At 34.9% G+C, this 24,158-nt stretch overlaps 2 protein-coding genes across 4 annotated transcripts in view; both read left to right on the top strand.

The window, feature by feature from the left end:
- The window catches only part of LOC111510141 (cationic amino acid transporter 2), a 62,086-nt gene extending 50,645 nt beyond the window's left edge, over window positions 1-11,441 (top strand). For all 3 annotated transcript variants that reach the window (XM_074170452.1, XM_074170454.1, XM_074170453.1), the window contains 4 exons: window positions 6-160; window positions 2,392-2,552; window positions 6,111-6,219; window positions 11,244-11,441. In XM_074170452.1, coding sequence (XP_074026553.1) covers window positions 6-160; window positions 2,392-2,552; window positions 6,111-6,219; window positions 11,244-11,302 — 484 coding nt within the window. In that variant the 3' untranslated portion in view covers window positions 11,303-11,441. The remainder of the gene's footprint in view (window positions 1-5; window positions 161-2,391; window positions 2,553-6,110; window positions 6,220-11,243) is intronic.
- Window positions 11,442-23,508: 12,067 nt separating this feature from the next.
- Window positions 23,509-24,158, top strand: part of LOC111514556 (cationic amino acid transporter 2) — a 98,113-nt gene continuing 97,463 nt past the window's right edge. Inside the window, exon 1 of the mRNA XM_074170458.1 lies at window positions 23,509-23,649. The gene's annotated coding sequence lies outside the window, so the exon portion shown is untranslated. The remainder of the gene's footprint in view (window positions 23,650-24,158) is intronic.

Raw genomic sequence — 24,158 nt, forward strand, 5'->3', positions numbered from 1 at the left:
CAAAGGTACAAGGCAACTGATGACATCAAATTGGAGGTTTCTGCAGAAGAAAGTATAATCCCTAAATCGAATATTATCCAAAAATTATTCAATTTGAATAACCAAACAGCTTCAACAAAGGAAACGTCACATATAGCCAACTGTGCTATTTTGTTATACGGTAAGTGATTTTTTTTTAATTTCACAAGAATTTATGCCTGAATACTGAAAGTTTTAACTAAATCCAAATGATGTGTCATTAGAACCATTACGTCTCATACGTCCTTATTTCATTTTAAATTATTTATACATTGGATGCCCAAAAATGTCAAATTTAACAAGAAAATATTTACTCATGTTGAGAATAATAATGTCATTTTCAAAATCTGACAAACGACAATTTTTTATTCGTTCGTCGATGTTCTCTACTAGATGCGATCATCTCTACAATATTGGCAACTACACCTCACTGGGAAGAATTTGCTACCTGTACATTCGGCGCGGGCATCGGTGTTGGTGTGTACCGGCTTGTGGCTGGTCACGCAGCTCGACAAAAGTCTCCAAAACACCATGGAAGCTGGCTCGATATCTGATGAACCAGTTGCCATCTGCAGCGCAGTCTTTGGCCTCTTGGTCGTAGTGGTGGTATCCAACGTGGAGGTGGCTCGCTAGAGGGTCGAAGTCATCGGTGGCAGCTGGTTGAAATGCACCTGGTTCCACATCTTCTTATATTTACGCAGCTCCGACTGAAAGGCAGCAAACTCATCTTCACTATCATCCACAGCTACCTTTTTGCTGGCACTCGACCCCTTCTTCGCACTTTTCTTAGTGCTCGTCGTTTCAGAAGTAGAAATGGTCAAGGGAACATCCTGCATGTGTGTCGTACTTAGAAAATAAAATAATTAGTTAGTCCTCAAGCCAATGGGGTAGAGCGATTTTTAGGAATGTAAGCTTTCACGGCTCGCATTATTGTTTTGGTTGGTTTTCGGGTTTTGCCGTGGTATTTTTCGATTATAATCTTCAAACGTTTTAACAGCAACTGCGGCATTCATCTTCAGTGGCGTGGTCGAAGTACTCTTCTTAACCTGCCTAGAAGAGTATAACAGTGATGACAACACGGAATGCATACTTTTGATCATTTTTTATTATTCTGATGAAAATAAAAAAAGACCGTTTAGATACCACTACATAATGTTGGTAGGAGAGATATTCTTGTCCTACTACTTTTGCTTCACCGTAGATGTTTTGCCCTATATGACTGGGTAGTCTGTGGGAGCGATGTGGAGGAAATGCCATCATAGCTATGCCATTATCAGAAGCAAATTCGAGTGCTTCATGTGTGTTCCATGATCATCCACAAACACCAATCACCCTATTTTTTGAGAATTGACCAATTACAATAAATACCTTTATACCACGCCTAATCATTTTCAGCGCCAATTGATTCAGGAGGAGCACCATACAACATCATATCCTCATAATCAGAGCGTAAAAATATAAGCAAAGATGAAAATGGGATTTATTTGTCACAGTTCCAAATTCATTAAAGTTGTATTGAATCATATCTGCAGGCCACTTCTGTCACAATTTTTGAGGCCATAGATCATTCTGGCCACTTGTTCTTCTTCTGAGAATACTTTTTTTACATCCAAATTAGACCTCATATTCGAAGGTCTAAGATCCTGAACTCCGGAATTTCAATGCATGTAGTGACAGAGTGGCAAAATTTATACTGTAAACCCACTAGATTATATTAAGAAATTTTACATTCTGATTAGAATAAATTAACCTGTGTCTCATTTTTGAGATTTCCTGAAAAAATTGGAGGATTCTTAACACCAAGCTTGCTTTGGGTCTGGAACGGATTCCTGACCGAAATGAAAATTTACTAGTCCTCTGGATCTCCACCTGAATAACAAATCGTGAACTGTAGAATCTCCTTTGGTATCATTCAACCATAAATTAATTTCAATTTCAAGTGGATTACGATTGATTGTTGAAGACACCCTAAAACTTCCAAAATTTAGCACTACAGATTTGCTAAATAGAAGGACCTCCAGATTATTTCTCGTCGTTAAGGCCATTGTTATAGACAAAAATTCATATTATGGATGGACTGACCCGTTACTTGCTGTAAATTTAAAACACAATCCATGATAATCATTAAACAATTTTCACGAACGTTTTTTATTTCTAGACGCGTTTAGTTTGCACCATAGTTTCCTCAGTAGAACAGAGCTACGTAGCTCCCACCGTTTTTATGAAAATAGCTTGATTAGTGTCATGAAAAAAAAATGTATATTTTCCTTTTTCAATAAAACAACATTCTAATAGTGAATTGGAGTTTGCCACTTATCGACAGTGATGCAAAAGTTCTAGCTACGACAATCACTCAAGTTTTCCTTTTTTCAGTTCTAACTGCATTTTTCTTCACATGGATATTGGTCCACGGAGTTAGCGTTCTCCCAGAAGTTATGTATTACATTTGTCTGTCATCTACAATAATTGGATTACTACTACTGATAATCATAATGTTAAGGCAACCGGAATCTAATGCTACATTACATTTCAAGGTAAGTCGTTTATTTTCAAAGTATTATGTTCATCAATATAACAACAGTACATGAGATACTCACATAATAACTAATACACCAATGTTTCACTCATTTTTGATAGATATAATAGTGGAACTAAAGGGTCTGGGAGATATCGTAGGTATATTCTAATCAAATATTTTTTCAAGTAACACTCGCTTTTAAATACAACTGAAGAGAAATTCAATGGCGCAGTTAACTCTAGGTAAAAATTTCACAATGTTGTTGATACAGAGAACATTGATTTGTTAATGGGTGCAGCCGTTCTTGAGATCTTTTATTATTTTTTATACCGCAGTTTGCGCTGGACAAGCCCTATCCCGATACATTCGGAAGGGGGGGGGGCGGCATTCTCAACCAACGACCACTCTCCACACCGTGGGGTAAGTGATCAGGTGTCGAAAACTAAACCGAGTCCATCAGCTGCTCGGGCAGCTGCCCTAAAGAAAAATGCATCAATTCCTGCTTTCTCATGGTCACGGACCATGCGGAGAAGGGGATCCGAACTCCTAACGACTTTACAGTATCATTCTGTCACGTAGACAATACAAACTCAAAAGTCCACAGCCTCCCTGTTGTGGGGGGAAGTACAACCGTGGAACGGACGATTTGGGATGCAAACTCCTATAGAGTTACATCATTTTTATAGTTTTTACGTCGAGTTGATACAACTCCTCCAGAGTCCACTTCACTACTCCAAACGAGTAGAGTAATTGGAACGGCAAGCATATTTGTTGCAGCAACTTTATTCTTCCTCGACAGTTCCGATGACCAGATCTGTCGAAGTTTGTGCTGATACTTGCTGCGGAGAGAGTGATGCCAGGGAGTAAGAAAAAATCTTTGGTATTATGTCAAGCTTACGGAAATGTTTATTTCCTTCTTCAGGGATTACTAAACTGCCGGTGAGACATTGAATTTACTATATACCAACCTCAGTAGGTAATGATTATATAGTTATTGGAATATTTAGGAATATTAAGTCTATAAGTTTACTCACCCAGTTTTCATGAAAGACGTAACATATCAACCATAATATTGCTCATCATTCGATCATCTTCATTTGATAATGTGTCCAGATTGGTTTTGAGAATATAGCTAGTATCATCCCCATGGGATGTTTTTAAAATTACAGATTTCAATTTGATACTGCTTTTCATCCATGAAAAGCGAAGAATCACGAAGAAAATATCGAGACATATAGTTAGTTACACTATATTGTGAGATTTTCATTGTTGCACAAAAGTGCAACATGTTTTTCGCTATACAGTAACTTCCTCAAGCAAGTATGAAAACGGTTCGGAAGGTCCAGTGAAAATCTATCAATGAAGTGTTACTCAAATAAATTATGAATTTCCACCAAATATCGGCCAGTTCCATCACATGTTAAGAAAGTGTTCAAATTGCCATAAATAAATATTTTGAAGTAAAATTCAGTAATCCTGCTCCAATAAACTAAATTCTGTATAATAAGACGAATAATGGAAATTATGAAATTGAATATATAACCATAGATGAAAATAAGATTGAAGATCTACAAGATATTTGTGAATGTTTCAAGAATTATTTTGTTACTTTTGGAACAAATGTATCCTGTAGTATTCCTACCCAAAATGGTCCTGCAGTTCAAAATTATCATCCGTGTATCTTAAGCCTACCAACTGCAGAGAGACTCTATGACTAGCTGAAATTATATTTGTTTGGTTGTGATACTCAGATGGTTCACACCGTTCCGAAGAGACCATGCCCGGTACTGATGATGGGGCAATCACCCCGAAATCGGTCTATCGGTTGGTCGGATCGACCAAACGACTTTAATTTCTGCTTTTCATAGTGGGAAATAATTTGCGACTAATTTTTCTAAGTCGAAGACGTTGCACAGGTGCCTGATGGTTTTACTTCAACTCTCTGTGCGGCATTGGCTGGGTGGGTTGTTGTTTTTCCATTGGGTATCTGCCACACGTACCTACAAAGTCGTAGGTCTCTTCTTTATTAGTTTGAATTGTATTTGGAACTTAATTTGATGAATTCATTGCTATATAGTATTGGTACAATTCAGTCAAACTTGCACTGTTAGAAAATTTCGTTATTGATGTGGTCTGCACATTTTCTCGCCTGTTTGAGGGGATTTGTGGCTATCGCATGTAAGTTCTTTCATCTCTCATGTTTTATTTAAATTTACTGATTTTAAATATTTCATATCTCTTGTAGGAGGGACTTATTTTTACATCTACTCATCAATTTTCTCACGCAAATTCCACCTTAAAAATCAGATTTGAAATATTGAAAAAGTTTGAAGTGACTTTATCTCGTATACAGCAGACTGTATTTTGCGTTATAAAAACTACCTTGATCAACTGCTAGAACTTCGAAGCTATTGTTTGAATTTGACCGGAGAATGCATCAACTAAGGAACTTCCACGAAGCCTGTACATCGAAATCCAACAGATGAACAGATGGGTGAAAAATATTTCATTCAAATAAAAAGTTGTCTACTTTTACCTACTTTTCGCTATGTCTATCAAAAGATTACAAATCATAATAGTTTGCGTAAATTTTGATTATTTTATCATGTCAGAATGGAACTTCGGAAATAATTTGTTTTTACTTCTTTAATAGTTGAATTTCAAAATATAGTCAAGTTACTGTAAGTAATACTCCTTGCTACACGTATGAACAGGGGTATTCAGAACCCAAAGTTTTATTTTCTTATTTAAATTATTAAATGCAAACTCAAATTTATTATTGAATCACGTTATAACAAGGGTATTGAATATTTTGATTATGCAAGATGCTTCACTTCAGTCTGTTATTAGTGCCGCTATAGGACCGAATGTGGAGATCTCACTATCATAATCAATCCTGCATGTTAGGTTTATTTATTGATTTATCGGTCTAGCGATGGACCGGTCTAGCGATGGGACCAAGATCATATCTAGTTAAGAAAAAATATTCGAGAGAATTACCTAACTCGTCTCTTTCTGAAAACTTCGAGAGAAAGAGCAATTAATACAGTGTTTCACTGATCATAAGACAGACAGAATCGCAATCTGATCTGCAATCTAACCTATCATTTTGAATAGTATTCAGTTGGACTTCAGATCAAAAATCGTATCTGACCTTATCTTTACTTCCTGTTTACTTGACATGAAAAAATCGGAACAAAATACTTTTGATTTTGAAAAACTTGCCTGGTAGACGTTAGTGACTTATTTAACAGAAATCTATACATGATGCTGCAAATTGTCACACAAGAACCACAAAAAGTGACAAATATTCTCTTTCAAAGAACCCATTATTCAATATTTCATAATACACTTCCTTCAAAACTACTGAGAAAAGAGTAATTAGAAAACTATTGATGCATGTTTGACGATAAAAGTAAAAGTTTATTCTGTTATGTATAAATACGTTAAATCTGTGTGTAGGAATAAATTTCACATGAAATTCATCTTACCATCATCCGTTAATAACGACTATATTTGCGTTTTTCTCTGATTTGAGAAAGTACATTCTCATTGTTTTTTCATTTTATTATAGGTGCCATGCTCACCCTTCATTCCGTGTGCAAGCGTGACTTGTAATATATACTTAATGATGCAACTCAACTTGTTTACATGGATTGGATTTGTATCGTGGTTAGTAATTGGTAAGCATTGCAAATCTAGAAGGAAAATAATACAAAATTGTGTGGAAATCTCTCAAAGAAAGGAATAATGCATAATTTCAAAATAAACCCTTCACAAATTTGTGTAGATCATGCAATGAACCAACTTTCAACAAATACCTCCATATTATTGTAAACGTCGAATTGCTCGAAAGAAAAAATACTCTCAATACAACTACTTTCATATTAACATTGAATTATATAAAAAACACTTTTTCTATTCAGTTTGTACTCCAACCATTTGTTTCGGAAATGAATCAGGATCTTTTACAGGATTGCTACACAATATGGTATATGAAAGAGATGAAATTTAACTTACCTACATGGATTACTGTTATCCCTCAATGGCGGACATCCGATGTTTTGAAATCGGTTAGGTTAGGTTATATCCAAAGTGAGTGGATCTATTCGACCCTCCACCGCAAGTGTTTATTGTTGTTCACACCTATTCACATTCGACAAAATAAACCCAGCTTCTTAACGAAGCCGATTAGTTTGTATGGTGAGTGGTCTTTCAGGTCAGATGGTAAAAGTACGGCTCTGCCGAACTCTAAAAAGCTGATTCGGTCTCCAGCGGGGCAGGCACAAATTATGTGCTCTGCTGTTTTGTAATTTCACAAATAGAGGCGACAGACACTGTCTTCCGATAGTCTAAGTCTCTGCGTATGATGATTCAAATTACAGTGACCTGTAAGAAGGTCATCCCTACTGTAGTCCAACAACTGTTTGGTACCAAGCTTCGAAGGGTGAATGAACGTCTTGGAATGAGCCAATCCTGGAAGATTCTGTCAGAGGTCCATAAATTGTCTTGCCATCCAAGTGGTTGTTTTGCAAAGCCTAAAGGGATGCCAATGACAGGTTCTGGTCCGATGAAGCTGCTTGCAGCACCCTCCTCTGCAAGGAAGTCAGCAGCCTCATTACCTTCCAGGCCAGTATGGCCAGGAATCTAGACCATAGGCAATCTGTTAAGTCTTCCTATCGCGGAGAGTCGTTTTAGGCAATTTGCTACCAATTTAGACGTTGCTCGGTATGAGCCAAGAGCTTCCAACGCTGCTTGACTGTCCGATAATATTTTTATTGACTTGTGTATGAGGTTGGATTCTTCCAATCTCTCCGCACACAATTCAATAGCGTAAATTACCGCTTGAAATGCAGTCGAATAGGTTTCTAGACAAGTTGATATATCTGTCCTGGGTCTGCAACTGAAAACACCTGCACCAGAACCGGAAGGTGTTTTTGATCCATCTGTAAACCAACAACTATTTGCTCTCAATATTTCCTTCTCCCGGAGGATGCAGTCCTCCCTACTCGAGAACACTACAAGGCAGTTCGTAGTTGACAGTTGGAGGCATAAAGTCAGAGGTCATTTCCAGAATGCTGTGACTTCCAGTGTCAACCAACAGTCTGTTGCACTCTGCATTGAATTTATTTGTGCAATTGGCAATGTGCATAAGCGTTATCTTCAAACGTATATGATTGTCAGCTAATCCAACCAAATATTGCTGATCATCTTTCTCATATCTTGACGTTAACTTGGATAAGGTCGATCATGAGCTCAAAAGTAATCCTAATGCGTATGTATCTCTGAAACGTCAAGTGCACCCCAACAATATCAGTGAAATGAGATGGAGACTGAATAATATACAATGGTTCCCAACTCTTTCCTATCTCACAGTTAAGGAAGGATTCTCCTACTTTTTGGAATCTATTAAATGGTGTTTTGAAGTCTCATGTTCAAAGAAAATTGTCAAAGCGAAAAAGTTAAATAATCGTTGGATAACCAATGATCTTGTCGAAGAGGGAAAATATTTGAGAGAAATGTTCCATGTTTTAACTAGTTTTCAAGTAATTGACTTGCCAAGCATGTCTAATTATGAAAATAGACTTAAAGAGCATAAAAAAACATTAGGCATAGTAAATTAGACTACTTTTCCGCAAAAATTAGTAATGCTACCAATAAAACTAGGGAAACGTGGAATATAATAAACAATCAGCTTGGCAAACGTGGGTTTTCCTGTGCTGAAAGTAACATCAACCTGAAACTCGAATCCAAAACCATTGGGAAGCCCTTAGAAGTAGCTGAAGCATTTGCTGAGCATTTTTCAAAAGCCGCCGAATCTCTCATAAATAATCACTTTGGATTAAACTTATCACTGCCTTGCACTACAAGTACTAAGCTTAATATTCTCTATCCATACGAAGACAGTCCGATAACTAAACGTGAGATACATGATACCCTAAAATTAATGAAAAATAAAAAGTCATCAGGCGTTGATGATCTATCTATGAGTACTATTAAGAGCATAATAGATGCTATAATCGACCCACTCACTTATCTTTTCAATCAATCATTCATCCAAGGATATTTTCCGGATGAATTCAAAAAAGCTCTAATTATACCGTTGTTTAAAAAAGGTAGTAGACGAAATAGATAACTATAGACAAATTTCTTTGCTTTGTGAACTTTCCAAACTATATGAGAAATTAGTGGCTAGCAGAATTATCAGCTATCTGGAAAGTAATACCCTGCTATCAAACTGCCAACACGGTTTTAGGAAAAATCATTCTATTGAAACAGCTAGCTATTGTTTTCTCAATCATATTTATGAAAAACTTGATAAAAATGATTTTATTATCAGTGTGTTTTTTGACCTGTCAAAAGCTTTTGACACGGTATCAACTAATTTTGTGTTGACCAAATTAAGTGTGCTTGGTTTGCCTAATAACATAGTACTATGGTTTAAGTCTTACTTGAGTGGTCGTAGCATAATTGTAAAGCAAATAAATTCAATGTCTAATGAACGCGAGGTTAGATTGGGGGTTCCCAAGGCTCTGTACTTGGTCCCCTATTGTTTTTAATTTTTGTCAATGATCTGTCGGAATATATGAGTGATTGCTATTTAACTATGTTCGCTGACGACACCACCATTACAGTCGCTGGACCTACTACAGATGATTTGCTAACAAAAGTTAGACTGATTATAGACCAGTTCACAAGCTGGTGTGATCGTAATCGTCTAGTTCTGAATACCTCAAAGTCGGTATCGATGAGATTTTATAATAGAAGTAGGGGTACCATAAGTGAATTAGCTCAGTGCGATAATATCAATATCAATGCAGCAAACGAAGTTAAATTTTTAGGAACAATTTTGGATGAAACATTAAGTTGGGATCAACACATCAATAGTGTCTGTAAAAAACTAAATAAAGCATATTTTGCGATCAAGCAAATGAAAAACTGTGTTGACCAGCAAGGTCTATTGGCAATCTATTTCGCTATGGCTTATTCCCATATTTCACTCAATATAGAGTCTTGGGGTTCTGGTAGAGAATTTAATAGGATATTTGTAGCACAAAAACGTATTGTAAGATTGATTTTCAATATGGAATATAGAGATAGCTGTAAACCGATATTTGTCAGAATGCAACTATTATCGGCACCATCAATTTATCTGTTCAAATGTGTTAATTTTGCGAGAAAAAATCTGTCCACTTTTGCAACCAATGCATCATCCCACAATCATAACACGCGGCATGGTAGCTTATTGAGAATACCAGGCCACACCACATCTAAATTTAAAAACTCTCCCCAGTATAGTGCTATTACGTTTCATAATAAACTACCCAACTTTTTAAAAAACTCCAAATCAGACAATATTTTTTTTAAAAGTACTAAGGAGTTTTTTATTGAAAAATGTTTTTATAATGTACAAGAGTATCTGGATGGCAACTTCAGCTGAGTTTTATTTTATTTCGTTTAGTATACTAACAAACTCTCATTGAGATTTTGAACTTTATATCTTACTTACTTGCTATATTTTAAATGTATATGTTTAGTATAAATAGTACCTGTGACATACCATATGTACATATTGTACCTCAGTGGCTAAATAAATTATTATTATTATTATTATTATTAGTCTATATGCAGTCCATCCAGCCTCTCTCTTCAGAAAAATGTGGACAGAACACTTGCCTTATTGCCTCTTCAGCACCAGCACCAATCTGGATAACATTTCAAGAGAAAGCACTCAATTAATTCATAAAATTACGACGATATTTCACGAATGAGATAAATCTACACATGTCATTGGTGACAGTATGTAATGATTCAATCCCAGCCATAGTAATTTTGTTCAAATTGAAAACAGTATATTTTCAGGAGACATTGATTTTCGGCAACTAACTCCTCCATATTTATACAAAAAAATGTGGGAATTTTGAAAATAAACGAATGAAGCAAGTAATTTCAAATTGAACTCTTGAAAAAGATGTGTAGATTATGTTTCTGTAGGGCTTTTTCTTCCAGTTCGTGTCTGAAAGTCAGCTCTTCCTATGATTTATACATCTTTGTGAAAAGAGTTTACTTTCAAATTAATTGATTTGAAAAATTCCCATGAAAAATTCCCACATTTTTTTTAATGAAAATGGAAGTGTAAGAAGCTAAAACCATTCTTTCCCAAAAATCAATTCCTTCCAAAAATATACCGCTTTCAATTTGAACAAAATTCCTATGGCTGGGATTGAATCAAATAAGCGAATGAATGTCATTACGTACTGTCACAAATGACATGGATAAATTTAACTCATTCGTGACATAAAATCGTAATCTTATGATATGAGTGCTTCATCTTGTAATGTTATTCCGATTGGTGCTGAAGAAGTAATAAGGCAAATGTCTTATTTCAAAACATCGGATGTCCGCCATAACAGTGTTCCACGTAAGTGAAATTTTAGCTCTTTCATGTACTACGTATATTGTGTAGCAATCCTGTGAATGATATCTGATTAATTTTATAACGAATTTTTGGAGTAGGTACAAACTGTAGAGAGTAGTTGTTTCGGGATGGCTTTATCTTCCATTTTGTGTCTGAAAGTTACTTCTTTGCATGATCTATACCATAAATTATTCTGTTCCAAAAATATACCGCTTTCAATTTGGAGAAGGCTGTCGGTAAAAAAATAACAATGTTGTTACCTGATAGTTGTCTTTGTTTCTGTTGCAGGTTCTTTAGTATATTTTGCCTATGGAATGAGGCATAGTGAAGAAAATCTCGACAAATAAAGAAAACATGTGAATTGTTTATTTTAATACGAGCTGTATTGTAAATAACCTGATAACCTGCATCTGAATAGTGGTAAAAATTGCATTGATGTTATTGTTTTTGTAAGCCACATTATTTAAGAATAAACAATTAACTAAGTGATGTGATTTCTAATTATCTTTATCGTATAGAAAATCTTGAAAACTCGAAATAAAATCCAGGTCACATAATCAGTAATTCCTTTCATATTTCTGATGATCTTATGATCAAAAGATGGTATGTATATAGATTAAATAACTTATAATTTCATTGTCGAATATATCAGCTGACCAAGGCATATAATTATTAGTAAACATTACGATTGTATGTATCTAGCCATCCCTGTGAAATTATTAAAGAAACTCTGAGGTATAACCTCTGTACATAACATAATTCTTAAATTTCGTGAATCTGTGGAAGAACAAACACCACAAAAATTTTGATTGTTTCAAAAGTTATATCTCAGTGAATACTTATTCAATCAGTGTACTTTTGCCAACGTAACAGGTCGATTCATTCGTGTGCTCGAGAGTCGACGAAGGCCATTTTTGCCTGGTCCTGATTGGCGAAGGTTCTACCGATGAGAAGTTCATCGAATTGTTTTGAACCTCCATCCTATGCACCGTTTATGATGAGTCAATCTCCACCAGGGTCCTCAAATCCTCGTCCTGGATTACTCTAGGTCGACCACTTCGGGGCTCATCTTCGAGGCCTAAATCTCCGGAACAAAATTTCGCAAACCAATCTCCAACAGACCGTCCTTTAACATTATCATTGCCAAATGCCGGGTTGATTTTACGACCTGTTTCGGCAGCGCTTTGATGTACAAATATTTGCCTAAAATCTCTTAACAACATCATACAGTAATAAACTGAAGAGGGTTAAAAATTGAAATTTGGAAAAAATGAACAGCACAGAGTACAAAATTCTCTATCGATCGGTATACACCACGACACAGTAGAATAAGCAATCCTTTCGTAGATGAGCAAGTCCGTACTTGTTTCATTCACAACAACTTACAAATTTTAATTGTGGTGAGAAAGATTTATAGGACAGGCAAGCCTATATTGTTTTAATATGAACATCTAATGTGAAATATTATTTTTGAATAAACAAAGACCTTGTCTCTCCGTTTCAAAAATTGGTGACAAATTATTCCAAGAAAAATATGTTCTCATTTCTGATCCAAAAATGATCCCATATACTATATTATTTTCATGTACATATATTACAGCAAAAACTTTGAGCCATTATTAGAGTTGTGTTTTTATGGTCAGACACATTCTTTCTAAGGCCTTGACTGATTAATTATTGGTTATCAGTCTAGGCCATCCATTGACTTGTACCGATATAAGACAAAAGCCATTGCGGGCTGCTTATATTACAGGTAACAACGGTATTCAAATATTAAATTCAATTCGTTTGCTTTCTATACGAACTATTTTTTTTTCTCTCTGCTCACTCTTTTTTTTTCTCTGCTTACTCTTGCTCACTTTTCTGAGAGATAGCGTTCCATATTCGTGAAGTAAGTAAGTTATAACAATTGATTTTATACGCTAACTTTTACTTTTTCAAAAACGGTAGTTTTGTCTTTCAATTTTGTGAAAAAGTAATTAACATGATAGAACTGACCGACGAAAATCCATTATAACGTATTAAAAAAAAAATACTTCAATGTAAGATTTCCAAACTTTACAAAACCACGACACGTGTTTCACTATACAATAGCATAATGTCACATTAAGGTGTATTTTTCGAATACAAAAAGGTTATTTATCAACTGGTTTTTAATTTCTTCAACAAATAGAAAAGCTTTCGTCTTGGAATAAAGACTTATTCAGGACACTAATATCAAAAAAACGATAAAAAAAAGGGCTCTAAAGTGGAATTTAAAATGAAAAATATTTTTATTTCATCCGTATCAAAGAAATTGTTCCATATCCAGTAAATGGCGTTAGAATCGCACGTTTTCATTCAGTTCATCCTTTTTCCGATTGTGAAGCCTAAGTTTATTAGAAATATCATCAATTTTTTTGAAATGTGGATCCATATTGATGACTAGATTTTTTTTAGTCTTTGCTGTTATATCCCGGTATTGATCTGGTACAAATATAGAGTCATGCTTGCGTAATATTTTTTCGATCCTCCTAAAGTCTCTGTCAGGGTCTAAATAAGTATGGTCGGTCGGCAGCCGGGTGGTTTGACGTAAGTGCTTTGTTCACTCAGTCAATCAGCTGATGCGTGAGTCGATGGTTCAAGCTGCAAGCTGAACGCACGATTTTCACTTGATATCATGCAACCCGTGTTAGGAATCACACGTTGAAAGGTAATACCTTGTTAGTCCTTAGCTCGCACAAGTTTCGACTTCTGAGGGTTGTCGTTCGTAGGAGTGCGATAGCTGGTTGACGAAAAAATATTTAAACATAATATATTTAAACATGCCCGACTTCCATAAACTTATGATCTATTATGCGGAAGTAACCTTTCAGCAGTAGGTACTGATAAAGGCAAATTATAGAGAAATTTTTATTTTACCCCTCACATGAATCAGATCAAACAACTAAGTGATTTTTTTTAGCGCTTCGTCAACTTCTATACATGGAAGTATAGAAATGCAAACTTCCTCTATAGGTCATATCCTCGGTCAATGTACAAAAAGTTGCTCTTTCCAAATTTTTGGCAATTATATGTATTACGAAGTAATGAAACCACATCTGCCTCAGGTAGAATGCCTTTGATGTTGTTAACTTCGGTCCCATTGGCCCCTCTCAAGGCCAATGATCAGCCAAAAGGGTAGGGGAGCTGGTCTCCAAACCTGAACGAAATGAAGATGGATTTCGGCGTTAACTTCGGAAGAGGCATTGTTTGTTGCAAGTCTATTGTAACGAATGCCATATACTCGGACTCCCGTACATTCTTTTGTCAGCCTTTTGAAGTTCGATTGCTGCGAGATAATTCTCTTGATGTTCTTGTCAGCATCACAAATGCTGCAATTATCCCTTTTAGGGTGGCCGAATGATAAATTGAACTTAATTGCAAAAAGTTTAGAATATGAACTCTTCTTCATTCTGAATTTTTCGGCTGAGTTGTATTCATTACATTTTCGAATATAAAGCTCATACATACTTTGGTTCAATAGGGGTGAAAGATATTTTTTGTGTGGATTTTTATTCCTAGAATAATGTGACTCTTCTGCAGGAAAGGTCTTTATATAATCTATGATGCGCTGTATGACTTCTTCAACCATCTTATGAGGTATGTTGGAGTGCTGTCCTCTCCGATCCAAAGGAGTAACTGACACACCACTTTGTATTCGACTTTTCAGAACATCAATTTTTCATGGTTGCGTTCTCTCTTGAAGAGCAAAGCGTTCTTTGCATTCACGTCTAGTTTGTAGAATTGAGCTGCTCTGTCTTCTTTATCAAAACGTAAACCACATTGTAGTCTATATCTTTCCCGGCACAAAATCCCATCTTTGGGTTCTATTTTAGGAAAAACTGTTTTTATAGGATGAGTACTCTTCACCCCTCCCTCTAGTCAGAGTTGCCTTTTGTTTTTTCCACATCTGTGTATACATTTTGGTTTTTTATGTCTTCTCATAAACAGAAAAGTGTTTTTTATACTCACTTGAGACTTACTCTCCTCAGCACAATGTTCTATGTTTCGAAGGGTAAAATCATTTGCAATTCGTATTTCAATCTGACTATTGTTATCACTTTGGGATGCAGGGTCACCTATTATGGAAGAACAACCTATCTGCTGAGTTACATTTTTTTTTTCTCATTTATGTCAGGAAAATACCGATCAAATGGATTTTCAGGATTTCTCTTGTCATTAAGTTCGCGTTGATATTCTGCTGAACTGTCCTTCGAAGAACAACTTAACTTTTCCTCATCTGGAAAATAGTCCAAATCACTGTCACTTCCAAAAAAATGCCGTCCCGATGCAGAAGAATCATCATTTTCCAAACAGTATGTGCAATTGACAGTATCATATCATGTTTCTGATTTTTTAGTATTATTCCACCATACGAACATCCACTGATTGAAGGAATATCTTGTTACACATCGCATTCTTTTTGTTTGGATCTGAAATGAATGAATGTAATGAATACAGTATAAACATATACTGAAAACATGGAAAATGAGAATTGAAACTATGTTTTTTACTACTTTTATTAATGTATAAGTTTGAAACTGTCCTTAAAGGACGAAACTGCAGTAAGATTAGTTACAAATAAAAATGGTAAAAAAACATAGAAAGTTTCAATTCTCTTTGCAATGGATGAAAACACTAACAGCACATAACACCTTCCTCATTGGTCAAGTGAAAAAATCTTGTAACATAACTCCTTCATCTTTAATGAAACCTCATATTCGACACAAATGTTTTCAAAGATTGTAACATTCACTCGTTTCTTCAATTCTAATTGAAGCAAAGCGCTGTCGAAACATCCCGAAAAATGAATCGGGCATATGGAAATGATGGTATTAATGAACGCACTGTCCGACATTGGTTTTTGCAAAATTGAATTCCAGAGATTTTAGCCTGGAAGATGAGCCCTGAAGTAATCCAGGACGAGAATTTGTGGACCTTGGTGGAGACTGACCCATCACAAACGGTATGTGGGATGGCGGAAAAACTAGCCGTCAGCTTTGCCGAAAGAAGGAAACAACACATATGCACGGAGTCAACAACAGGAGGCAACCGCACATTTGTGGTTTCAGTTAGAAGACCTAGAATTCCCAGGCTACATATATCATACACACTCGAAAAAAAAAAAATTCTTTGTCTATATATATATATATATATATATATATATATATATATATATATATATATATATATATATATATATATATATATATATATATATATATATGAATAGAAGGTTTTGAAGCTGTATAACTCCTATTTATTATATGCGAGCGCTTTCGACAGCTGGTCGTACTATCACCATCAAGGCTCTACTCAAACTTTTGATCACTTGATGAAACTTGATGATGATAGCACGACCAGCTGTCGAAAGCGCTCGCATATAATAAATAGGAGTTATAAAGCTTCAACTCCTATATGTAACATATATCAATATTAAAATACGGAAAATGAAGGAAAATTAGTTGCATCATTAAAAAAAATAAGTTCCGGAGGTACCTGAAGAATTGTATATGCTGCATATTTGATGTGGAAACAACGTTAAAAATTTAGTTCTGAACTTTGGTGGCGTTAGTGTACCTATCTCTGAATCTTAAATTTACATTATGAATATAAGAATGTGATTTTACGATGCAAATAGAAGGGTTTTTTGGTAATTATAATTTTGTGAAACAAACAAGCAGCATGAAAAAGTGTACTTTTCTTCGTTTCTAACCATGCAACAGTAATTAGTTCATTTGAAATTCTTTCGCGTCTACGAACACCATATAAAAATATGTGTTAGGTTAGACTTTTGAATTTTTTTACTTATAAGTAGTTTCATATACGTCGTTTAAAAATGCTTGGTTCCGTATAATGTTTTCAAAGATAGATAAGTTTATTTATCTGTTTTTCGAATCTCAAATTACAGTCTATCTCCATACCATGATTTTCTGTGTGTTCTACAAGATTGGTCACTATCAATAGTAATTTTTATGTCTTGAAAAAACAGTAAATTGTCTTTTGGACCAAATAGCAGTATTCACTAGAATCTATCTGAAGACAATGATATGATGCTTTTTGTATAAAGTTGTGAAGATCTTTATTCATGAAATTACATTCCGTTACCACATCCTCCAGGTAAATACTGTAATAAATCTGTGTATCGTCAGCATAGCAGTAGCAGTGCAAAGTTCAAGAGATTTCAGATTTGTTGAGATATTAAAATAAAACATAAGTGGTTTCAATATAGAGCCTTGTGGTATACCGTATTTGAGGTTTAGAGTTGTTGAATTGACGTTGTCAATATACAACTTTTGTTTCCGTCGAAGTAAATATGCCTCAAATAACTTAATTGGTGCTACTGATAAGCCTAAATGGTGCAGAATAGACAAAAATCAGTTGATAACTAATAGTGTCAAATGCACGATCGAAGTCCAAAAGCACCAACAGTGTACATATACCACTGATTATGTCATAGACAATGTGAAGAAGAGCTGTGACACAGGTATATCCTTTTCGAAAGCCTGATTAGATTTCGGGTAGTTAACAGAAATTATCGATATAATCTCGATATCGAATTGAGGTGAATTTCAATTTCTTTCCCTGGAATTTTTGAAAGGGTTGGAAGTACACTTGTAGCGCGGAGATTTTTATATTCAGCTGGTTCAGACCTTTTAAGCAGTACCCGCATCACAGCAATATTTCAACTATCAGGAAAAACACCATTCACCAAACAAAAATTGATTATATGGAGTTATATATTCAATAATATAAGGGCAGCAAATCTGCAGTTTCGTTCTATAAGGACATTTTCAAACAATTACAAAGTGCAGTTCATTACAATTGTTTGAAACAACAATTACAAAGTGCAGTTCATTACAATTGTTTGAAAATGTCCTTATAGGACGAAACTGCAGTAACACTAGTTACAAATTAACGTGGTAAAAAATCATAGAAATTTTTATTCATCATGTTTCATGATGATCTCCTACCTAGGAATGGCTACATCCATCAATCCACTGATGATTATTTAGAAATCCGTCGACAACTAGGCTGTTATTGTTGCATCCTATCGTGGAAATCAAATATCTGGGGGCTTGGGATGCACCAGCCAATGACTTCTCTCAACACTGACTGAATTTAGTTTTTCCAAACCCCGACGCTCCAGTTCAGGCCACTCCATTCTATGGAATATTTCACCAGGACTCTGTGACTTGTTAACTGTTTAATTAATTTAATAGAGATACCTACATATCCCGGTTGTTAATTCTAGAATATGGAAACCCAGAAATCCATGGATGACAGAAACATTGAAGAAGATAATGTGCTTCTCAAAAACAGAGCTTCGACAAGATATAGTAGAACAAAATCTAAAAATCATTTTCAATGTTCTAAAGAACTTAGAATTTTCTCAATAAGAGTGCTGAAAAAAGAAAAGAGGACATATTTTACTCACCAGTTCAATTCAACTAATGAAAATCAATTCTGGAATGTTCTGAAGGCAAATGATATTATTTGTCAAAAACGCTACGAACTCCCCGAATCTCTGAAGAATGGTAATGATTATATTTATTAACTTTGTGCCGAACAATGAACCCACAAATTAGCTCATAGAAACTTATAAAAATTATAGTTTGATATCAGGACACCAATTTCAGTTTTCTGAGGTTAATGATTTGTTTGTGTATGGAACAATTTGTAATATTAAAACTAATGCGAAAGGATATGACGAATTGAACTTGAGTTTGATTAAGATTTGCTGCCCTTATATTATTGAATATATAACTCATATAATCAATTTTTGTTTGGTGAATGGTGTTTTCCTGATAGTTGAAATATTGCTGTGATGCGGGTACTGCTTAAAAGGTCTGAACCAGCTGAATATAAAAATCTCCGCGCTATAAGTGTACTTCCAACCCTTTCAAAAATTCCAGGGAAAGAAATTGAAGTTCACCTCAATTCGATATCGAGATTATATCGATAATTTCTGTTTACTACCCGAAATCTAATCAGGCTTTCGAAAGGGGTATACCTGTGTCACAGCTCTTCTTCACATTGTCTATGACTTAATCAGTGGTATGTGTACACTGTTGGTGCTCTTGGAGTTCGGTCGTGCATTTGACACTATTAGTTATCAACTGATTTTTGTCTATTCTGCATCATTTAGGCTTATCAGCAACACCAATTAAGTTATTTGAGGCATATTTACTTCGACGGAAACAAAAGGTGTGTATTGACAACGTCAATTCAACAACTCTAAACCTCAAATACGGTACCACACAAGGCTCTATATTGGAACCACTTCTATTTTCTTTAAATATCTCAACAATTCTGAAATTTCTTGAACATTGCACTGCTCACTGCTACGCTGACGATACACAGAATGAAGATCTTCACAAGTTCATACAAAAACCATCAAATGATTGTCTTCAGATAGATTCTAGTAAATAATGCTATTTGGTTCACAAAACAATTTACAGTTTACTGTGATTGTTTGAAAATGTTTATTTGTAACTGATGTTACTGCAGTTTCGTCCTATAAGGACATTTTCAAACAATTACAAAGTGCAGTTCATTACAATTGTTTGAAAATGCCCTTATAGGACGAAACTGCAGTAACATTAGTTACAAATAAAAGTAAAAAACATAGAATGTTTTATTTCTCAATTTTCATAATCACCGGTGCCTTTTCACCATCGACACTGAAGCAACGAGGTCAGTAACATGAGCCGAAATTTCCAACAGAAGTAGTTTGAAGAAGGTATCAGTAGAACCGTTCTAGAAACAGCCACTGGACGGTCTGTGGAGAAGCTGAAATGAGACAGGTTGGAAATTGCGAAATAGAAACTGAGGTATCAGTGGTAAAATTATCGACGAATAAATTTTGGGACTAGACATCATGTCCCTCTACGGATTCGTGGTGGACATAAGGAACAATCTGCTGAAGGTTGGAAATGAGGAAATTCTGCTTGACGTGCCCTTTCAGCCTCATGACAGCGCTAGGGTGGTTACACTGGAATATTCCAGAATCTCTCCCAACACCAAGAAAATCATTCAAGCGAATATTACTGGACCATTTCGGCTTGAGCACAGCATTGATAGAGGCATCCAACGGCTCCGAAACAGGAATTCTCGTGACTAGATCTCTGGTGAATGGTAACAATCATATCATTCCTGTGAGAATAGTCAACTTAAATAATAACAGGGTAATGTTTGTGAAGGGCAAAATCATTGGTCGAAAGAATTTAGTTCAACATCGGATTGATACTGACGATGCCAAACCCATACGCCAACCACCGATACGTCTTCCCTTCGCAAAGAAGGACGAAGCTTCATCCATCGTTAAGGACATGTTGGAGAAAGGAGTAATCGAGGACCCAAACCGCCCCTGGTCGTCACATATTATGTGGGTGACTAATAAAAATAGATTGACAAAATTCTGCGTAGACTACAGGAGTCTTAATGATGTTACCAGAAATGACAGTTACCCTCTTCCCAGAATAGATGACACCTCGAACATCTTGGCTGAATGCAGATGGTTCTCAATATTAGATCTGAAAAGCGGATATTTTATGGTGCTTAATGATCACATTAATGAAATGAATAAAAACAGTTTTGTCTAATTACCACTGGTAGATTTCATTTATACGACCGGTTTCGGGTTTGACCCCATTATCAAGTTTTATGACCGGTCGTACCGGTCGTATAAATAAAATCTACCAGTGGTAATTAGCCAAAAGTGTTTTTATTCATTTCATTAAACTGTCTTCTCCACCGGCAATGGATTACACCAGTATAAGTTTTTGCCGTTCAGATTATGCAATGCATCCGCAACATTTGAACGTGTGATGGAGTTGGTGTTGGGAGGACTTACCTGGAAAACAGGCTTGGTCTATCTTGATGACATTATAGTATCCCAAAAAGTTTTGACGAACATCTGTCAAACTTGAGTTTCGTTACTGCAGTAACGTTAGTTACAAATAAAAGTAGTGAAAAAGCAGAAAGTTTCATTTCTCTCTTTTCATGATGATCTCCTAGATTGTGCATCCATCAATTCATCGACAAGGATACCCAGTTACCAGAAGAAGAACTTTCCAACAGACGTGATAAAGTAGTAGGCAGGGACCCTTTTATGGGCAGCTCTGATACTGAGATAAGCTCCCCTACCTCCCGCTACTTCGGGATCCCACTGACTCGGAGGGTAGCAACTTGTAAGGGTCCCTTGACCAGAAGATGTGAGGAATCACCTACCCATGGTGTGGTACAGTCGTTAACAGCCTCCGAAGGTGGCGCTACCTTCATGTCGAGGTAAGATATCATGGTAGCGCAGAAGGAGGATCCAATCTTGAAAACTATATGAGAATGGATTGACAAAAGAGTAAGGCTGGAATGGTAAAAGGTCTCCAAGTACGGCCAGTAGGTAAGGGATTACTGGCTCCTATGGGACTTCATTAGCATTCGAGATGTAGTCTAATCAACAAGTTCAAAAACATGAAAAATAGAGATAAAGGACCTGAAAATATGAGCGATAGCTTATTCGATTCGGAATCACCTCTAGAAAAATGCTTTTTAAGGGTTTTGGTGCGGGTAAAAAATTGCAATTGTTATTAACAAAATAAGATTGAAAAAATGGTATTTAGTTTTTCGTAAATAACTCAAAAAATGTTGATATTTAAGCAATTTTTAAAAAGCTCGTTAAAGAGGACGACATTTTCGATAAAAAAGTCCCGACTATCGAAACTCTATCTCCATTATTTATAATTTTAATTTGACGTTAAAAATAGGGTTCCGCACGGCTGTTACGGCATGCGCGCGCTGCCACTAAAGGAATTTATTGAAAGAAATAACTTTTTTATAACATAAAATGCCATTTTAAAAATTTGAAAAAAATCTAGTGTCTTCTTAACACTCGAATGAATCGAGTCCGGTAGAAATTTTAACTAACACATTTTTTCCCAATCTCCGTTGTCATAAATAATGGGATAAAAGGTATAAGTAATTGGCCTGCCTATAAATTTTAAACTTCGTGGAGCCCTTTTAATATATATACTTCATACGATCCTGCGATAGAAGTTCATTAAAATTTATTAATTTGTTGATTATGATTTTTTATAACTATTGCACAATGAAATATCTGAAAATTTTTGATAATTTTGTTTTTCAATTGATATTTACTGTTTTCACATTAAACAATGGCATTAATTATCATAGGATATTAATTTTTCACGTATTTTGTTTATTAAATTGTTTTAAACAAATAGAGAAATTTAATATTTTTCAAATTTTTTTTTGCTATTCTGTTGTCTAGAAATAATTATGATTTAAAAAAATGTTTCCTCATTTTAATTTTTGATTGTTTAAAATCGATTTTTTATATTTCGATTGTGTAAATAATTAGTTAAGAAATAATTTCGCTTTTTAAAATCATAATTTACACTTTTAATTAGTTTGGCGGAAAAAAAAATTTATTTATTATTTAATTGTTCATTAGTTTAACAATTTGTCATAAACAAATATTGACCAACCTTATATACATAGCTGTTTTTATAATTTTTTTCTGCTTCAGAAAACGCGGCCAATTCAAATTCTTGATTTTCGAGATCTTGGGACCAACTGGGCTTGATAAGTATAATATACCCCTAACTCGATCAGTCTATTAGCAAACCAGTATCATTTTCCATAGCATGAAACAAGCCCACTGCCGCTAACATCTGAAAGAGTGGTGATGAATGCTCTGTGACATGTGCTCTTCGTGAAAGGGTTTGAAGACAAGGCAAAGAGGAAGGTTGGCCAATCTCAACTCTTTGAGCTAAATCGAGTACTCCAATTAGAAACTAATAATAATTTTATCAAAGGTAATCTTTGATAAAATGTACTCAAACAATATAGTGTTCATAACTATCAATTTTAGTTTTAAAATAGGCAAGTACCCATCTATCGAAAATACTACTCATAATGCAATTGCAAGCTTTCTTCATAACGCCTGTTGCAATGATTTTTCAGGCCGCAACGTGTTGCAACGGTTTTTCTCGAGCGGTAATTTTAATTTTACGATAACTCCTGAAATCCTAATAATAAATGAATGCTTTGAAGGGCAATTGAAATGTGCATTAAATGCTCAAGGCAACTATATGTACATATGACCATTATTTTAAATGTTAAGATGAGTCGTTAAGCTTGAAAGATAGACATATCGCACAGTATTTTTTAGACTTATTAAAACAATATTTGCACTGATAACATTTTTATATTCTCATCCAATTTTCCTATTTGAAATGATCAACTTTTTTTTTGACTGAATTTATATTCTACGGTTTCCGATTTTATCATGCTGGCCCTGCTTATTTCATACACATAGTATATTATAATATATATTGAAAAATTATGTTAGAAGTTTTTTGCTTTCCCTTCAGAGTATAATAAAATATAACTAATGAGAATCAAGGGTTATGGAAATGAGTGAAACAAAAAATCAAATGGTTGGTATGTATGGTTGCCACATAATGTAAAAGTTACTTTATGACTTATTATCGAAGACATAACAATGAAATGATAACACACCTGATATTAGTTTGCATTGCTTTCAACTCTCCTATCATTTCTAATGAGATTTACTCCACTCACTTCGAATAGAGTATTCCAGTTTTATCTCCTTATAACCACACACGAATAATAACTGATAAAAACCAGGGTAAGTAACATATATTTTGTTACATTCTTGAATATTTTCATTCAGTAGAGTGCAAATCTGGAGTTTTCCTAAAAATTTAATTAGGATGAGTTCAATATATTACTGTGTAATTAATTTTTTTCTCTATAAACGCACTGTTTTGTGATTTATAATTCACACTGACAACATTTTTAGATTGTTACTCAGATGAAATCCTTTTATTCTGATAGTGAACATAGTGATAGTAGGTATATAACATTTCATCCAGGAAATTTCAAACTATTCTCAAGTCTTCAAAGGAAACAATTCAGCTCATATTTGGAAATATCAGCATTATTTTGAGTATCATCCTAAATAACATTCATATAACTTGTTTAATAAACGAATACATTTTCCACGGAAGTTATCAGAGACAGTACAGTTTTTCTATATTATTTGTATCGGTAATCTTTTCGAGCCGAGTCACAATTATTTATGTTGTTAAAACAAAATGTACAGTGTGTTTTTTTTTAATTTTCATGAATTTATTA

The sequence above is a fragment of the Leptinotarsa decemlineata genome, unplaced genomic scaffold (assembly GCF_025532065.1).
Source record: "Leptinotarsa decemlineata unplaced genomic scaffold, Ldec_3_MD MMD2_P_RNA_scaffold_9, whole genome shotgun sequence".
NCBI classification, from domain to species: domain Eukaryota; kingdom Metazoa; phylum Arthropoda; class Insecta; order Coleoptera; family Chrysomelidae; genus Leptinotarsa; species Leptinotarsa decemlineata.